The sequence below is a fragment of the Arachis stenosperma genome, chromosome 5 (genome assembly GCF_014773155.1).
Source record: "Arachis stenosperma cultivar V10309 chromosome 5, arast.V10309.gnm1.PFL2, whole genome shotgun sequence".
Taxonomy (NCBI): Eukaryota; Viridiplantae; Streptophyta; class Magnoliopsida; order Fabales; family Fabaceae; genus Arachis; species Arachis stenosperma.
Window position 1 is genome coordinate 37,658,462 of NC_080381.1, and position 18,683 is coordinate 37,677,144.

The 18,683-nt window shown below is 32.2% G+C and overlaps 2 protein-coding genes across 3 annotated transcripts; one reads left to right on the forward strand and one right to left on the reverse strand.

The window, feature by feature from the left end:
* Window positions 1-204: 204 nt before the first annotated feature.
* Window positions 205-4,316, forward strand: LOC130982513 (uncharacterized). 2 transcript variants are annotated; one of them, XM_057906546.1, is made up of 10 exons: window positions 205-421; window positions 550-862; window positions 1,271-1,354; window positions 1,456-1,839; window positions 1,958-2,093; window positions 2,250-2,412; window positions 2,502-2,630; window positions 2,875-3,069; window positions 3,692-3,814; window positions 4,101-4,316. In XM_057906546.1, exons 2-10 carry the CDS (start codon window positions 643-645, stop codon window positions 4,206-4,208), a joined length of 1,542 nt encoding a protein of 513 aa, XP_057762529.1. In that variant the 5' UTR covers window positions 205-421; window positions 550-642; the 3' UTR covers window positions 4,209-4,316. The 2 variants fall into 2 exon arrangements, with proteins under 2 accessions (XP_057762529.1, XP_057762530.1); XM_057906547.1 differs by having other exon boundaries at window positions 272-421; window positions 606-862.
* Window positions 4,317-6,967: 2,651 nt separating this feature from the next.
* On the reverse strand, window positions 6,968-9,047 carry LOC130982851 (probable leucine-rich repeat receptor-like protein kinase At1g35710). Its single transcript, XM_057906971.1, has one exon. The coding sequence runs from the start codon at window positions 8,947-8,949 to the stop codon at window positions 7,000-7,002; it is 1,950 nt and encodes a 649-aa protein (XP_057762954.1). The 5' UTR covers window positions 8,950-9,047; the 3' UTR covers window positions 6,968-6,999.
* Between the last annotated feature and the right edge of the window lie 9,636 nt (window positions 9,048-18,683).

The window sequence follows — 18,683 nt, forward strand, 5'->3', positions numbered from 1 at the left end:
ATATAACAAGTAACAACGTAGAAATTGGTCCAAAATCTCTGCCATCTCTCTTCCACACGTTCAGCCAATCAGATCTGTCCACGTGTCAAGAGAACCCGTTTCTAGGTGGGACCCTTTGGCGCCTTAAGCTTCTGCCAACTACAACACAACTGCCGTCACTGTTTACTCAAAACTTTTATTTTTATTTTTATTTTTTGTGTTCCTCGTTTTTAGATATTTTCTTTTTTCTTCCTTGAAATATTATAAACAACATCCATCCCCAGATGGAAAATTTGACCACTTTTTTATTCGTTTCTTCTTTTTCAATTATTTATTTTTTTCTGGGGTGGCTTTATTTATTGATTTCACAAGGCATGATGATTGGGGCCAAAGCCAAAATCGTTGAAGACTTTCTTGTAACTTCAACAAGCCAAAGCAAACGGTAGCTTAAACTCCTCAACCTCAACCATATATAACTATATTTATTTTTATTTTTATTTTATTAGAATTATATTTTTCTTCTTCTGTTTTTGTTATTACTATTATTATCATTGTGGTTGTATGTGACAGTGGTTTGTTGTGGGATGGTGATGGTTGTTGTTGTTGTGTTGTGGTGGTGGAGGTAGTGAATAAAGGATCAAGGGAAGAAGAAGAAGAAGCACCATGGGAGCTTGTGTTTCAGCTCCACAAAGGTGTGTTGGAGGGAGATTGAGCTCTTCTTCAAAGAGGAATAAGCAACAAAGAAAGAGGAGTAGAAGGAGTGGTGGTGATGGAATTAGAAGAAGAGTTTCTTCTAAATTGTACAAGGGATCATCATCATTGGATAATAACGTTCTTGACCTTCCACCACCAACTAGTTCCTTTGCCAACCCCACTTTCCAAGGTTTTTCTTTTTTTTTTTTTGTGAAATGATTCTTCTTCTTCTTCTTTGTAAGGGTATTTTTCCTTTTTTTTTGTTGGGTAATCCATTTTGGGATATGCTTGAATGGTTTTAATCTTTGTGAATTCTCAAGTAAAAGCAAAAGATAAGCCTAAGCAATTATCAATATTTGAAAGCAATGTCAATATTTCTATGAGAAGTTTCAACTTTTGGACTAAGAATGCATTGATGGAGAAATTGGAATTGAAATTTGGAGTAATTGTTGCTATATTGATGTTTGAGTGTCCTAATTAAACTCATATTAATTTGCAGCTAATTCATAGTTGTTATTTTTCTCATAAACATGCTTGATTTTGTAATGGCCTTCATTCATGGTTACTCATGTGTTATTGGAACTGAAATCTGTGGCAGGTGGAAGTATTGAGGAGGCATGGTTTGATTCAAATGTGGTATTCGACTCCGACTGCGACGACGATTACCAGAGTGTTCCTGATGGTATGATTTTTGTTATATTCATTCAAATTAAAGTATCTTTGTATTAGAAGCAATGCTATTGGAGAAAGTGGAAATCTCATAAGCGGCATTTTAATATGCAGATTTGTTATCTTTGAATGGAAATGATGCCAACCATAGAGTTTCAACTGCAAGTATCTCTGAGGCTGCAAGAACTTCAGACGTTCAACGTTTTTCTAGTGTAGATGCAACTGATCATCAAAGTAAATCCGATGGAAACATAGTCGATGCGAACGAACCTGTGTTCGTGGATGAAATTTCCTCGGTGGATGCAAACTCCAACAAGGAAGAAGGGATTTTGGACAATTGTGGAATCCTTCCAAACAATTGTTTGCCGTGTCTAGCTTCTACCGTGCCTTCTATCGAGAAACGAAGATCTTCGAGTTCTAGTCCTCCTAGTGCAAGGAAGAAGGCTCCTATGAAACTCTCCTTTAAATGGAAGGAAGGACATGGAAATGCTACTCTATGTGAGTTGAAATTCTCAAAAGAAGCATGATCTTTTGTCATTGCAAGTTTCATCAAGTTAATCTATTATGATAATTCATCTTATATCATTGCAGTGAATAATTTTAGTTTCCTTTTCAGTGTCGACAAAGACTCTTCTACAAAGACCAATTGCAGGATCTCAAGTACCCTTTTGTCCAATCGATAAGAAAATGCTTGATTGTTGGTCACACATTGATCCAAGCACTTTTAAAGTTCGGGGAGTAAACTATTTTAAGTAAGATGAGTACTATGTTGTTGATAATTTGTTTGAAAGTTGAACAGACATAAAAACCAAAATGCACAAACAATTTGAATAAGTACATTTCTTACTGTGATGTTTTTTACACTTACATACCAATGTCTGATTTGCCTGTGTTTTTCTTTATGGGAGGGACAAGAAGAAGGACTTTGCTCCAAACTATTCTGCATATTACCCGTTTGGCGTAGACGTATTCTTATCGCCACGGAAGGTGGACCATATAGCTCGATTTGTGGAACTTCCTTTTATTAGTTCCTCTGGGAAATTGCCACCAATTCTTGTTGTAAATGTGCAGGTACTCCAATTATTTGTTCAATTACCCTTTTTACCATTTTAACAGATTGATGCACATTGCCAAAAAATAAAATGTTTTGTGGTTTTTAGATTCCACTCTACCCTGCCACACTTTTTCAAGGTGAAACTGATGGGGATGGAATGAGTTTTGTGTTGTACTTTAAACTTTCCGAAGGTTACTCAAAGGAACTTCCTCTGCATCTTCAAGAAAGCATCAGAGTAAGATTCACCATTTCTATGTCAGTATTATTTCTCATTAGTCCTAATACATCCTGCTAAATTTCTTCAATGGGGTAAAGTAATATTGGTAAAAGTAATTTTTAACCCTCAGAAGGATTAATATTGGTAAAAAATTTCCCTTGTGTTTTAGTATCCTCTTTAGTTCCATTATTGTCCTTCAATTTCTTTAGTTGCTGATGGAAAATGCCATTTGTCTATGTCTTATTGTCTTCTCTTCCTACAGAAGCTGATGGATGATGAAGTTGAAAAGGTGAAGGGTTTTCCTGTCGATACAATCGCCCCATTCCGGGAAAGGTTGAAGATATTAGGCCGTGTCGTCAACCTCGAAGACCTTCATTTGAGTGCAGCAGAAAGGAAGCTTATGCATGCCTACAACGAAAAACCGGTTCTTTCGCGACCCCAGCATGAGTTTTACTCAGTAAGTTCCATTCACTTGTTATTATAATGTAATGTTAATGTACTCTTCAGTAATATTTCAGCTTGATGAAGATAAAACACTTGAATGAATGATAACGGATGATATCAAAACCAAACTTTTAAGTTAAATGCATTGATATCATATTGGTACATCATCACTTTATGGAAGAAGTAACTTGTTGAAGATGATTATGACTTGTGAAAATCGCTCAACTTTTCTATAAAATTCATGGATCTGCATAGAGGATTTGATGTCCCATTGAAGAGTAAATGTCGCCATGAATGTCTCTGATCTCTTCAATGATGATGAATCCAAGAAAAAAACAAAATGCATATCATGATGAAATAAAGACTTAGGGAAAGTGAAATGGTGAAATTCAAAGTTTATCTGTGGGCTCCTTCCCCTTGTTGATTTGCATAGTACAATTTAGCTCCATCTTTATGGATTTCTTTATGGTGCCTTTTTTTATTTATTTTTTTTAAATCATGTTTGGACCCGCAATTTAATAGTGGTGTCATTTCGTTATAAATGAATACTAGTGATGTTCACATGTTAGTACTTTACTTTATACTATGCTATTGCTTTAATTCACTGACCAATATTTTGCATTTTTGTTTTGTAGGGAGAGAATTACTTTGAGATTGATCTGGATATGCATAGATTTAGTTACATCTCTAGGAAAGGCTTTGAAGCTTTCTTGGACAGATTAAAAATCTGCACTTTAGATGTTGGTCTCACAATTCAGGCAAGTACTTTATCTTAATTTTTCTCAGTAAACCTCTCTTTTAGCCCTAAAAAGATATTTTTTTTTACTCAAAAGTGAGTTTTTTTTCACACACCTAAAAGTTTATGATGTTTTATTCTCCTCATAGTAAACTACTGTTTTGCCTTTAATTAATTAAGGTTAATTTGTCGGCAAATCAGTCATCATTTTGAATGGATTTGTCATGCAAAACTACTCAGATATCATGAGATAATTATGATGTTTTAGCTCTTTATCTTTATATTAATATTTGGTTGATGTAAAACAGGGGAACAAAGCAGAGGAATTGCCAGAACAAGTTTTATGTTGTGTTAGATTAAACGGCATTGACTACATGAATTACCATCAATTGGGACTAACTCAAGATCCCCTCTAACTACAACAACATTAGAAAAGAGCATTTTGTAAATCCTTAGTATTATTATTATTTAATATGATTAATGATTAATAATAATTGGTCATTTGAAGATGTGTTATTTGTTTCTATGGCGTGTGTGTTTTGATTTTAGAGGTTGGGACATCTTGTCACATATAATGCAAATAATGGAGGCAACAAGAGCGTGTGTGTTATGATTTGATGGCTACTATTATGTCATATTGTGGCCAAGGCCAGCCTCAAAGGAGGGCTCACACTGCCACCATAAACAATAAAACATGGTCCTACCTTTGCCTACTTAAGTCAAGAACATGGAGGGTCCATAACTCTCAATTCATTACTCATTTTCTATATATATCCTTTCATTCTCAAAATAAGATTTTTTTTTTATTTTTTAAGTTCATCAAAAATTAATATATTTAGATAATCTCAATAAACCTAAATAAAAAATATAGTTATTTTGAGAAGGAATAAATAAGTAATATAATTATTGTGGCACAAAAATAAAGATAAATATTAATTTGAATGAGATGGATCAATGTCTAACTTTTTTCTTCAGATATTTTTTGTTATACATAAATACATAATTCATTAAAAAGTATTTTATTTACTATTTTTAAGATTTGAACTTAAACTCATATATCATTTCAATTAGTTTATTATTTATTATTTTTATACATATTTAAGAGTTAATTATCAATTTAGTACTCGAAAGATTCAGATTGACAAAACAGACATTGAATGATTTGAAAATCTAATAAAAATAACTAATAAATATTATAATTTTAAAAGTGATAAAAAATTTTTGAATTTAGTAAACAATTTATCTATTTAATTTAATTTTTTGTGAAAATATTTGAATAAATATTTAGAAGGCAAACAAAAAAGTTTCAAACAAAATTTAATCTTTAGATTTTTTTTTCAAAAGAATTTGGTCATTCATAATAAATTTTTTTAAAACTTCACTCGACAAAAAATGACTAAAATTTGAAGATAAAATTATTTTATTTTTTCAATAATACTTGTAAAAAAATCATCAAAATCTGATTTTTTAAGATTTTTTTAGAATATATATTTAATATCTAATTTTTGTCACATTTTTTATTTTTTCAAAAATTTATTATTATCAATGATATAACTTTTTTAGAACTATTTTGATTATTTACCCCGTATTTAATCAAGAAAAAAAACGAATCAATAGTTATGTCCTAATTATTATACATGTCCTAAATCCTAATACACTAGTTGAGATAAACGCATTTCAATTTTATTTGATTTGCGACTTGCGACTGATTAGTTTTTCGTCCGTCGGATTGGAAGATACCGTAAATAAAAAAAATAGTTATGTATGTCCTAATTACTATGTACATGTGTTTTATATCAACAAAAATCAAGCACAAGGAGAATTTATTATTTTTAACTAATATTTTTAGCTATTAATTTAATTTTTTTAGTTTAATAATTTAATAATATACTTTAATTTTTAGTTTTACATTTTTAAATATTGTTAATTAACTACTAGCCAAAAAATTTTTTCTATTGTTCTTCTAACATTTTTTATTTTATATCTATAGATTTTAATTAAAAATAACGTTAAAATGTTTAGAAAACGAAACATGTTGAAAAATTTAATGGTAGGAAACAATTTTTAAATTTTTCTCTTAAAGATTTCGTTATTTTTTTTTTAATTTTAAAATAGATGGATATAAAGAGATATTTTTCCAACGATTTTGAAGTAAAATTTTGTACACTAAAATATAAAATATGAGAGAGACACGTCTTTATCATTTCACGGCAGCAACCAAAAGCCAGATTGGTGTACAACCATTGGAAAATAAATGAAGTGTACAAACTATTGGTGTCGTAGCAGTTGAAAGCGTGTGCATTGTGATTGAAAGCAACTGGTGGATGTGCTACTCCAACTTCAACACATCCAAATAAGGTTTGCACAAATGAATTCAGAAAAAAAAAAAAAAAGAACTGAAATTTATTTTGTTTTATTTTTAATTGAAAAAAAGAAAAATTGTTACAGGAGCAGTTAACTGTGGTGTCATTATATGTTTCTACTAATCTAGGTTAAGTCTTTTTTCTATTCATCTTATGGTGGAAATTTAGATGAAGATTTCTAAAATTATCTTCACCTATAAAGATTCAGACTCGAATAACATTAGCTTGTGTTATGTAGTAGTTTAATCGAAAAACATTAGAGTTTTATTTTACAACCAGTTATCAACTGTCTTCTCTAGTTTAATTTGGTTAAATTAACTATAGAACACACGTCAATATTTTAGATTGAATCTACTGTCTACAAATTTGAGCATCTTCATGTGAGGATGTACCATTAAAATGACAAAAACAGTTTCATGGTTAATATATAACCTTCAATAATGTAGCTTTATTCTCAATTAACATTTTGTTTAAATTATATTTAATACTCACTGTGGAAAGAAAGCACCAAAGAAGGGAAAGGAAAAACCACAAAAAATAAAAGAATCTCTATTGCAATATTAAGTTAATAGAAAATTAGAAGTTTCACATAACTGAATCCTGATATCGGTTCAATGTTACCTGCACAGAAAATTCTCTATTTTGGTTCAAGTTTTCATTTATAGAAGGCTAAATTCAAATTTAGAATTTTTTTCCAAGTGAATGAACTTGGAATGATTAATATGTTGATGATATAATAATAATAATAATAATAATAATAATAATAATAATAATAATAATAATAATAATAATAATGAATAAAATTTCATGGTTCTTACAATGACATGTGAGGGAAGAAGAATCCTCAGAGTTTACAAGGACCAAGAGGCTTTCCACACAAACCTTTGTTACCAGAATAAGAACTACCAGGGAAGTTAATCAGAGGTTCACCCTCTGGAATTTCCCCTTCAAGAACATTATCTGATAGATCCAACTCCTTCAACTTTCTAAGCTTGAGAAATGCATTAGGAATGTTGCCACTAAAGTGATTCTTTTGCAGCCTAAGTATCTCCAATGTGGTCAAATTTGCAAGAAACTCTGGCAAATTTGATGCTAACTTGTTGAAGCTCAAGTCCAAACTGTGAATGGATTTGAGCCTCCCAAGTGAACTTGACAACATACCCTTCAGATTGTTGTGAGAAAGATTCAGAAATTGAATGTTGAATTGCCCTCCTACACCAATTTCTTCAACTCCAGTAGAGAAATTGTTATGTGAAAGATCAAGGTATGTTAGTGATCCTCCAGTGGAATCTTGTTCAATTTCAAATGCCTCAGTTATGGATCCTGTAAGCCTATTTGAGTTAAGATCAAGAATTGCAAGATTGCGCAATTTCGCAATGGACCGAGGGATGAATGAATCAAGTGAGTTTCTTGAGAGGTTCAGTAAGTAGAGTTGGCTGAAGGAACCTATCCATGAAGGTATGCTTCCACTGAGAAAGTTCATTGATAAGTCCAATTCCTGAATTGGACTTTTGATTGTATTCAAAACTTCTGGAATTTGGCCTTGGATTCCACAGCCTGCAAGGTAAATACCGGAGAGCGACAATAGACTTGGAAGCCATTCGGGGATGGAAGTGAGGTTCAAAGGGTTGAAAGAGAGATCAATTGTTTGAAGATTTTGAAGGTTTGACATCTCTTTTGGCAATGGCCCTTGAATCAAGTTTTTGGAAATGTTGAACATTATGAGGTGAGAAATTTGGCCTAATGATTTTGGTATTTGGCCAGAGAAAAAGTTTCCACTTAGGTAAATCTCAGTCAAATGATGCAAATTCCCCAAACTTGAAGGCAATGCACCTTCAAGTTTGTTGTTTGACAATGATACCCTTTGAAGAGAAACAAGTTGACCGAAATTGAAAGGTAAATTTCCACTTAGATTGTTATCATTGAGCCTCAAGAACCCTAAAGAATGCATATTTTCACCACCATTTCTTGAAGGGAATGGGATTGTTCCCTCAAGATTATTTGTGTCCAAATACAAAACTGAAATGGAAGTTAAATTGGATAATGATGAAGGGATTCTCCCATTTAGCAAATTGCTTGAAAGGTCAAGCTTTTCAAGATTCTGCATCTGACCAATGCTATTTGGTATGTGACCATTGATGGAATTTTCATGAAGATCCAATTCTACCAAATTTGTCAAGTTCCCAAGTGAGAGTGGTAATGTACCTGAGATTTTATTTGAATAAAGCAGCAAACTTTTCAGTTTTCTTAGGGCTCCAAGGCTAAAAGGAATTGACCCAGATAGCCTATTTTCATGAATTGCAAGTTCCTGTAGGTTTTGCAACTCACCAAAGCTTTCTGGAATTGAGCCTGTTAAGTTGTTTCCATAAAGGTAAAGCTTTTGGAGCTTTTGCAGATGCATGCCAAGTGTTTGTGGAATTGTTCCACTGAGGCCTACTAAGCCTCCAAGATCAAGGATTTCAAGTGAGGTGAGGAGTGTGATGGAAAGTGAAAAGTGACCAATCATTTGGGTTCGAAACAAGTCTTTATCTGTGGAAATGAACCCTGGAAGATGAATCTGTGTCACTCTTCTTGTTCCTGATGTTGTTGCATTATCACATACAATGCCTTCCCAATCACAGCATCTTTGACCAACCCATTTTGCCAATCTTCCAGATGTATCCAGCTGAATTCCATTCTTGAAACCAATCAAACCTTCCAAGTCTTGTGAACTGCACCAATCTCCAAATGCAATTTTCACTGTTAAAAGCAGTGAAACTATTTTCAATATCAGTTGATACTGATATTTCTCCATGATGTTGAGAATGGAAGAGTGTTTGTTACCTTATCTTGTGGAATGTTTTTGCTTTGCACACTTGAAATTTAAAAGGCTCTTAAGAGTGTTTTGTTGGCTTAGACAGATAAATTTTACCATGTACACCAAGACACAGATAAAACCAAATTAGTGTTGGTTTTTCAGGCTTAGCTTTCTTTTCCTTTTTGTCACTTTCAGGTATCCCTTTTAAACTGTAATGCTTAATAAAAGCATATTTTTCTTGATCATGTTGTGCTTTAAAGTACTAAAGAGTAATAGATTCCAAAGAATGGCCCATTTGGCTACCTAGATTATCGATTGAAATTTTGTACTCACAATACATCAAGTTATTAGTAACTAAACCTTTGACCATAGTTACTTGAAAGTTGGCCCGGCCTAATTCAGTTTAAGCTGTAAAGTACACAAATAAATGATATAATCAAGTTAAATACATGTTTCACTCTTTGTTTGTAATCAGTAAATCTAGGAGTTCTATGTTAAGATATTGTAATGTAATGTGATGTAGCAGTTGGAACCAAATTTCCTATTTGAAGAATGACAGCTAACCAATCACATGGTTATGATTAATCTTATAACGTTTGATATATTCTGATGGATCTGCAGATTTGGAAGTTTCCCTTTGCATGTTTATCAACTCGAGGTTTTAACAGCATTATCTTTTTCAAGTGATCATATTTTTTAAAAAATTTAAAATAATTTGATGTTTAAATATTTGATATGAAAATATTTTTTTTATATCAATTATGCTTAGGTTTGAAAATTGTCAAGTTTTTTAAAAAAATATATTTTTTTTATCATTATAATATTTTCACTTTTATTTTAAAAGATTTGTGGAACACATTAACGTCATTTAAAATATATTTTTTAAAATTATTTTTTATATAATTTAATAACATTCAAACATATATTTAATGGGTACACTTAAAGAGGAGATGGTTTAGATATTATAATTCAGTAATGTTAGAAAGACAATAATTTAAAGTTATTTTATTTAACATAATATTTATAATTTTATACATGTAATATCTAAAATTATATATTTATTATATCTAATATTATGTATTTATTTTAATAACTTTAGATTAATTTAAATGGATTTTTATGTCTTTTAAATATATCTGTTCCAAATTTTAGTGCAGTTAACATGGTTTGAATTTTGAAATTCCAATAGGACGCTTAAATTTGTGAACCTTCTTTAATGATTCAACGCGTGCTTAATTATTTTAGGGTCACACTAGCATACAGATTCAAATTTACAGAGATTCATATTATTTTGACACGTGTGCATTGAATTCCCCTTGGAGCAAGCAGCTTTGTAGATAGTTGTTTTCAAGCAAACGAGCGGCTTGGCTTGGCTGAAATTATGAAACGATACTCTCTCTATGTTGAGTTGGATTGAATGTGTATGGATCTGTTTGCATTTTGAACTCACATGTAATTTTTTTTATTGTTAGCAAAAACTTTAACATGCAACTCTATTGTTGGGTATGGGTACTTAGCACCTTTACTGCCGTAAAATAATTTGTATCACTTGAACCCCCATGATCACAAAACGAAAAAATATATATTGCAGTCCTATAAAAAACAAGAGATTTAACTTGGTTTTTCTATATTTTCCAACACTATTTAACTTGCAGTTTATTTTCCAACTTTTTTTAATAGTAATAAGTTATTATGTATAATTTAATTTTTTTTAAAAAATTATTTATTATTTAGTCTAGTATAGATAAAAGTTCAGTCTAATTTAAATATTAATAATTTTTAATATCTAAAAAGTAAGTAATAATATTAAAGAAATCTGAAAAGATATTATTACTAATATTTTTTAATTAAATAAAAATTTTTAAATCTCATAAAGTGAATTTTTTTTCTTCTTGTGGCCATCTTTTTTTATTCATTTGGTATTAATTCTCTCTGTTTCAACTGTTACAATTAAGAGATCTTTTTCAACTATGAATATTGTGAAAAATAACTTAGAAACAAAATAAAAGATGAATTTCTTGCTAATTGTCTTTTAATTATATTGAAAAGAAAATTTCTGAAAAATTTGACACAAATTCTATTATCGATGAATTTTATGATACGAAGATTCGACCACTTCGTTAATAAAAAGTATACACATATTTTTTTTTACTTTAAAATATATTCTCTGTCGGTATATTTTTGTAATACATCTTATATTATATAATTTTTTTACATAATTTTTAATATTATATGTGTTTTTGGCCCCCTATAATATCATTTCTGGATCCGTCCCTGTCTTCATGCATAATTTTAATAAATAACTAAAAAACTTTTATTTTTAATTATAATCAACTATAGTAATATAAAAAAGTAATATTTAGCTAAATAATTTCAAAAAAAAAGCAGTTTGTATTAAATTTTAAAGAAATGACATATTAGAAAAAAAAATACTTTTCTATTTATTTTAAAAGTTGAAAATTAATGTTAAAAGGTATTATGTTTTTTAGGGATATCAAACCATCTCTTGAATATATAGTTGCTGGTAGGGCCGGAAGTGAGTCGAGTTAGATTAAACTCAAGCTCGACTCACAAAAATTGAGCTTGACTCACGACTCGACTCATCAACAATCGAGCCTATTTCTTAAACTCAGCTCGACTCACCAAAAGCGCACGAGTTGGTTCGAGCACACAAGTTGGCTCAAATAATAGGAACATAATCTATAATTCTATATCAATAAATTATAACTTATATATTTTAAAAATTATTTAAAAAGATTAATTTTATATATTTTTTATCCATCAATAAATTATGAATTTTTTATTTATGTCCTACATCAAAATTATATATAAAAAATAAATATAAAATTTTAAAAGTATAGATTAAATACAAATATATATATATAATCGAGCCAGCTCACGAGCTAATTAGCTGAGCTTATTCAAACTCAAACTCGGCTCATTTAATTTATGAGCTTAATTCTAGGCTCAATTTTGGTTCACCAGCTCATGAGTTTAGCTTATCGAGCTATTAACAAGTCGGGTTCGAGTTGGCTCATGAGCTAACTTGACTCACTTTCAGTCCTAAGTTGTTGAAATTATTGTAACAAAAGATCTTTAAACCTTAAAATGTTTACTTTTGGAGAGAAACACACTAATTAATATTTTAAATAAGCAAAGGGATATGCCAAAGATAAAAAAAATCAACTTAACAAGTTATTTTAGGTAACTAAAAGTCTACTCAAATTGTTTTTTTCAAAAATATTATTTGTTTATCAAAATCAATCATTAAAATTAATCATTATAGAATTGGTGTATAAATATATGTATAGTTAAATTCATTTTAAAAATATATTTTATATTTTAATATATATTCTACTTTTATAACTAATTTTAATAACTAATTTTAGTATATACCTAAACATGATTACTTTTCTATTTTTTTATGTGTCTCCTCTTTTTTGTATGTGCCTATCAATTATTAAACTAATTTAATTAAATTTAATTGTCAAACGACTTTATCATGTAATATTACTAAGATAAAATATCAATTTAAGAGAAACAATAGAATAATAAGGTAGAATAACAACATATAATAACATATAATTTTTTTAAATTGAATTTGTTATATATAATAACAACATAATAATTTTTTTAATATCTTATATAATTTTACATTTATAAATTTTATAGTTATAAAAAAATAACTTATAAATTTTTTTATTTATTTTTAAATATTTTTTATTCTTAATTTTTAAATTATTTTATTGAATTTAATTTTTTTAAAAAATATATAAAAATTAATCTCTTAAAAATAACAAAAAGTGACATATGCCTATTGAGCCACTAATAAATAATTTAATTATTTTTATTATTTTATGTAAAAAAAAATTTATTTATTACGGTCTAAAAAATAATATTAAAATTAGTAGTATAAAAAACATATTTAAATTTTAATACTATAAAGAAAAAATTATATAAGAAATAATTTGATCAATTTTTAAAATTTTAGAGATAAAAATGAGTTAGGTGTATACTTTCAGAGACTATTTTGATTAAAAACAGTTAAGTTTAGAAAATTAATCCAAGTGATGAACAAATATTATTATGTAATTTTTAATTATTTGTTTGATGGTATTTTATTAATTTTGTGTTGATTTTTAATTTTATTGTCTAATTGTAATGGATTTTAATTTTTTGAGTTTGTCTTTTAAACTTCTAGATGTAATTGTTGATTGTGTTCTGAACTTCTAGATGTATTTTGTTAATTGTGTGTTAATTTCTGATTTTATTGTCAAATTGTAATGGATTTTAATTTCTGAGTTTGTTTTCTGAACTTCTGAATGTAATTGTTGATTGTGTTATGATGTTGCATGTGTTGTTGGTTTGTTGATGTAACTAGAAATTATGTAAATCCAGAAACTATTTTTGTTGATGTGTTGGTGGTGTTGTTAACTGTATTTGATTTGTGTAAGTTTGTGTTAGTGATGGTTGCTAATTAAGTAATTATAAGTTTTTATTTTTGAAAATAGAATTTTTAATAATTTTATTTTATATTTAATTAAATCGGTTGAACTTCGGTTGAATCATTAAATCGTTAAACCAATCATCTTATCGGTTTATTGATCGGTTTAGTTTTTAGAACTTTGATTCTCATAGCTATCTAAGCTGATTGAGTTCTTCTCTTTCATGTTGTTCATCTAGTATTTTCTTTTTTTCAGTTTAGTCTATCTGAGTCTCATTGAAAAAGGAAAACATGGTGAGATTTGTAAGAAAAAGCCAATGAGAGGTAAAAGACACTGAGTTAAACTGTGAGAAAAAGCCATAAGATGTCTCAGAGGTCCTTTGTACATCTTTCTATTTTGTTTCATGATCCTGTGGAAAATACTTTGTACATCTTACAAGTTGGGTTAGCACTTGGCTGTTGAAAGCTAGATTGAGTTCTAGTCAAATTCAGATTGGGTTAGAATCTGGATTTGTCCTAGATAGAATTGGGTATATCATAGGGAAGCATTGATGTTTGTAATCTTGTAATAGATATAGTGAAATTTCATCATAATTGTGATGGAGACTAGATGTAGGCTACATTGCACTAAATAGCTAAACTAGGATACATCTGTGTGTTACTTCTTCTTCTCTACTTCGATTTTGGTTCTGTTGCTCAGGAGACAAAAATAAAGTGTCTCTCAATTCGTCACAAGACAAAAACAAAAATATCTCGTGAGTTCTTTGAAAAAGCAAAAAGGTATTTCTGGAAAACGATAATTAAGATTCAACCCTCTTCTCTTAGCTACTGATAACCATCGTAAACAAATTTATTACATATCAAATAACATGTGGCATGCCACGTGTCACTGATCTGACATGTCAACCAATCATCTTGTGACATGCGGCACTTAATGTGACACATTATCATCTAACTGACGGAAGTACCAAGTTAACTTACGTTTTACCTTTCAGAGACTAATATGACAAAAAAATTATTTAAAAACCAATTTGAAAAATAAATGATCTTTCAATGACGAATTTGACTATTACTCCTTAAAATTCAATAAAAATACTTTTAATTTTTTTTAAAAACAAGAAAACCAATTCAAATAAACACCAAATATGTTAGAATGGCTAGATACATTTACAACTCACACAATTCTTTTTATAATAGGTATATTTTTGAGTTTTGAAATAATTTATTAATTTAAATCCACACAAATATCTCTTCTTATAAATTAAATTTAAATTTCTAAAAATAAATTATCTAAAAAATATGTATATTAATCTTAAATAACAACAAATAATTTATAATTGTTCTCTTTTTATTTTCAGCATAACCAAATATTTTAATTCTCTATATATTTTTAAATAAGTTTTAATTATTTATTATTCTCTATTCATTTGCAAAATTTTATTCATTATTAAAGCAATTTATTTCAACACAAATTTGATAAGCCTGGGTTGAACTTTTTTCACATGAGTCTTTTTTTTTTCAGAAATAAGATGCTTCTCATACCTGCAACATAACCCATTCATAATTCATTTTTTACTCTTGTCTCCCTTTTTTTTGGACTTGTTACTCGTCTTTTCCACTTTGTGCATCAAAGGTATACACCACTGCAAAGTTCGAAACTATTTTCCACAATTCCATTGTAAGTCTATTATATTAGGTAAAACGGACCCCACCTATCACAATTCCGTTTTAAAAACGTGGCTTCAGGCTCAGCTACATATTCCAGACACACGCACAGCCAGCTGAAGCGCTGTTTTTTATACTACCACATGTCAGCCATCTACAAATGCGTCAGAGATATCTGTAAATAATCATCTGTACACTATAATTTACCATTATTTTATACAAGTACCAGAAAGTAAGTACATTATACAAGGCTGAATTTTAAGCTGGTCATTCTAGGTTTCAAATAAGGTATTTAAGGAAAAGCGGTATTTAAATAAGAAAAATTAGTAGGGAACAACTTACAATAAGCCAAATTTTAACAATTATAATTAATAATTATTGTTCATACTCTATCCTAACACTAGGATTCATGTTCAAGTAAGCCAAAAAGGCCCAATCTTTTAGATTGGTCTTCGCTATCCACCGACTTCCTCAAAAGAGGTCGGATTCAACATAGGCTCCATCCTAAAGAAATCAGGCTTGAAGGATAGCTGACAGATAACACTTATTCAAATAAGTAACTGTCTCTAAAATCTCTCAACCCACTTCCAGAAACCATATATTAACTACCCTAAAATAAAGGGACGGTTATCCACCCTGAAAAGTGGAACTACTCCAAAGGTGGTTATTGGATCACCACTATAAATATACTGACACCCCTCAAGTATCTCGAAGTTCTAATACTCTTTAAACCTGCTTAACACCTTGCTGACTTAGGCATCAGAGTGTCTTTGTAGGTACCACCCCCAATTCTTTCACATTTACAAATTGGACGGCGGCTCCCAGACACGAACCAAGTTGGAGGCCACCTTCTCTTGACATTTGGGCTAATCATTCAAACTCAATCTACCTATCTCAGGTTACCCACGAAACATTGGCACCGTTGTCGGGGACCCTGAATAATCATCCAGTAATGGCGGACGACCAGCCTTCGGATGGGAACACTGCATCTGATTCAGAGCAAGAACAGTTAGATGCATCCAACAATGATAGGGCTATAGTATCCCTGCAAGGAGCAAGTTCCCAGCACCACGAAGGCCCTTCTGGTGTAAAAGACCCCAGGGGGAATCCCTCCAAGGTGTACGGACCAGAAAAAAGGGGGCAGCCTCACGCTGCCGACCTCATGGGATTACTCCCCGGTCACCAGGAACGGCTGGAGCAGCTAGAACAAGAACTAGAGCGACAGCGAGATGCAGAGAGGAACTTGAGAAGAGAGGTCGAGCGCCGAAAGGAGCTTGAAGAAAAGCTCCTGATGCTGGAATCGAATCTTCGAGGTCGAGGCTCTCACAGTGACTGAGAGGACTCTCCCTTGGAGGGAGAAGACCCGTTCAGTGAGGACATAATGAGAGCAAAAGTTCCAAGAAACTTCAAAAGCCCCAATATGGACCTGTACGACGGGACTACTGACCCCAAGCATCACTTGAGTAATTTCAAAAGTCGGATGTGCCTAGCCGACGCTGCTGATGCTACTCACTATAAAGCCTTTCCGACAACCTTGACAAAGGCGGCGATGAAGTGGTTTGATAGCCTCCCCCCAGGTCGGTTACTAGTTTCGACGACCTCTCGCAAAAGTTCCTCAAGCGATTTTCAATCTAGAAGGATAAAGTAAAGCACGCACCGAGTCTCCTAGGGGGTACAACAGGAGGTCGGAGAACCTTTGAGGGACTACATGAAAAGGTTCAACAAAGCGTGCCTAGAAATTCAAGACTTGTCCACAGAAGCAGTAATTATGGGCCTAGTGAATGGAATCTGAGAAGGCCCATTCTCCCAGTCCATCTCGAAAAGGCACCCGACTTCTTTGAGTGTTGTACAAGAAAGAGCCGTGAAGTACATCAACATGGAAGAAAACGCCAGGCTACGAGAGCCAAGCTGGCGACCTGGGCACTCTCACTTATCAAAGGAAAAGGAAAGGGAGCCCAAGAAAAAGGAAGAAGTCGGGACTGAAAGGCCCAGGAGATATCACTCTTATACTCCTCTACGAGTTTTCCTAGTCGACGTCCATAGGAAAATTTGTCACACTGAAAGGCTACCTCCCCTTAGGCCCATCAAGAACAAGAAGGGGGGAAGTCATAGCGAGTACTGCGAGTACCATAAACTATATGGGCACTCAACGAATGATTGTTACGACCTGAAAAATGTGATAGAAAACTGGCCAGAAAAGGTCGGCTTGACGGATATCTCATGGAAAGGTCGGACCATCATGACAAGAGGAAGCAAGATGAGGAGGATCGAAGAGATCCACCACCACAGACCCCAGAAAGGCACATCCACATGATCTCAGGGGGGTTTGCTGGAGGAGGTCTCACAAATTCATCTCTCAAGAGACACTTGAAGGAAGTCTGCCAGGTCAGAAGCGAATCGCCCGACCTCCCAACCATCTCTTCCACCAAAGAAGATGGGCAGGGCATTGTTCCTAGACACGATGATCCAGTGGTGATTACCATGATTCTTGCCAATGCCTACCTACACAGAACCCTGGTGGATCAGGGGAGTTCGGCTCACATCCTGTTCAAACCAGCATTTGACAAGTTGGGATTGGATAAAAAAGAGTTAAGAGCATACCCTAATACTCTATATGGGTTGGGGGATATACCAATAAAGCCACTAGGATTCATATCCTATACACAACTTTTGGAAAGGGGATGAAATCCAAGACCCTAAGCATCGACTTCATAGTCGTTGATGTGGGCTCTGCCTATAACGCTTTAATAGGCAGAACCACCCTAAATTGGCTTAGGGCAGTGGTATTTACCCTCCATCTTTGCATGAAGTTTCCAACACTAGAGGGAATTGCATCCATCAAGGGAGATAAAAAATTGGTGAGAAAATACTATAATGAAAGGCTAAACCTGAGAGGAAAAGGCAAGGAGGTTCACACCATTGAGCTCGGAGGAGTCCGAGCTAAAGAAGAGTTACGAGCACAGCCCGAGAGAAAGACTGTAGAGGTACAGGTCGGAAAGGAGGAAGGAAAGAACACCAACATAGGAGCCAACCTAAAAGAAGACTTGAAGCAGAAGCTCTTAAGGCTTCTACAAGAGAATTCCGACCTTTTCGCCTGGAAGGCCTCCGAAATGCCAGGGATAGATCCCGATCTCATGTCGCATAAATTGTCAATCTACCCTGGATCACGACCTGTTCAGCAGAGAAGACGGAAACTCGGACCAGAACGGGCTCAAGTGGTGGAAAAACAAATACAAGCCCTCCTAGAAGCCGACTTCATCAGAGAGGTCAAATATTTGGCTTGGCTGGCAAATCTGGTGCTAGTCAAGAAATAGAATGGCAAGTGGAGGATGTGCGTCCACTATACTGACCTGAACAAGGCATGTCCAAAGGACCACATCCACTTCCAAATATTGATACCTTAGTAAATTCTACCTCGGGATATCAATACTTGTCGTTTATGGATGCATATTCGGGATACAACCAAATTCCGATGTACAAGTCGGATCAAGAAAAAAGATCTTTCATCACGCCTAGAGAAAATTATTGCTATGTGGTTATGTCTTTTGGGTTGAAAAATGTAGGAGCCACATATCAAAGGCTGATGAATAAGGTGTTTGCACCTCACCTTGGGAATCTAATG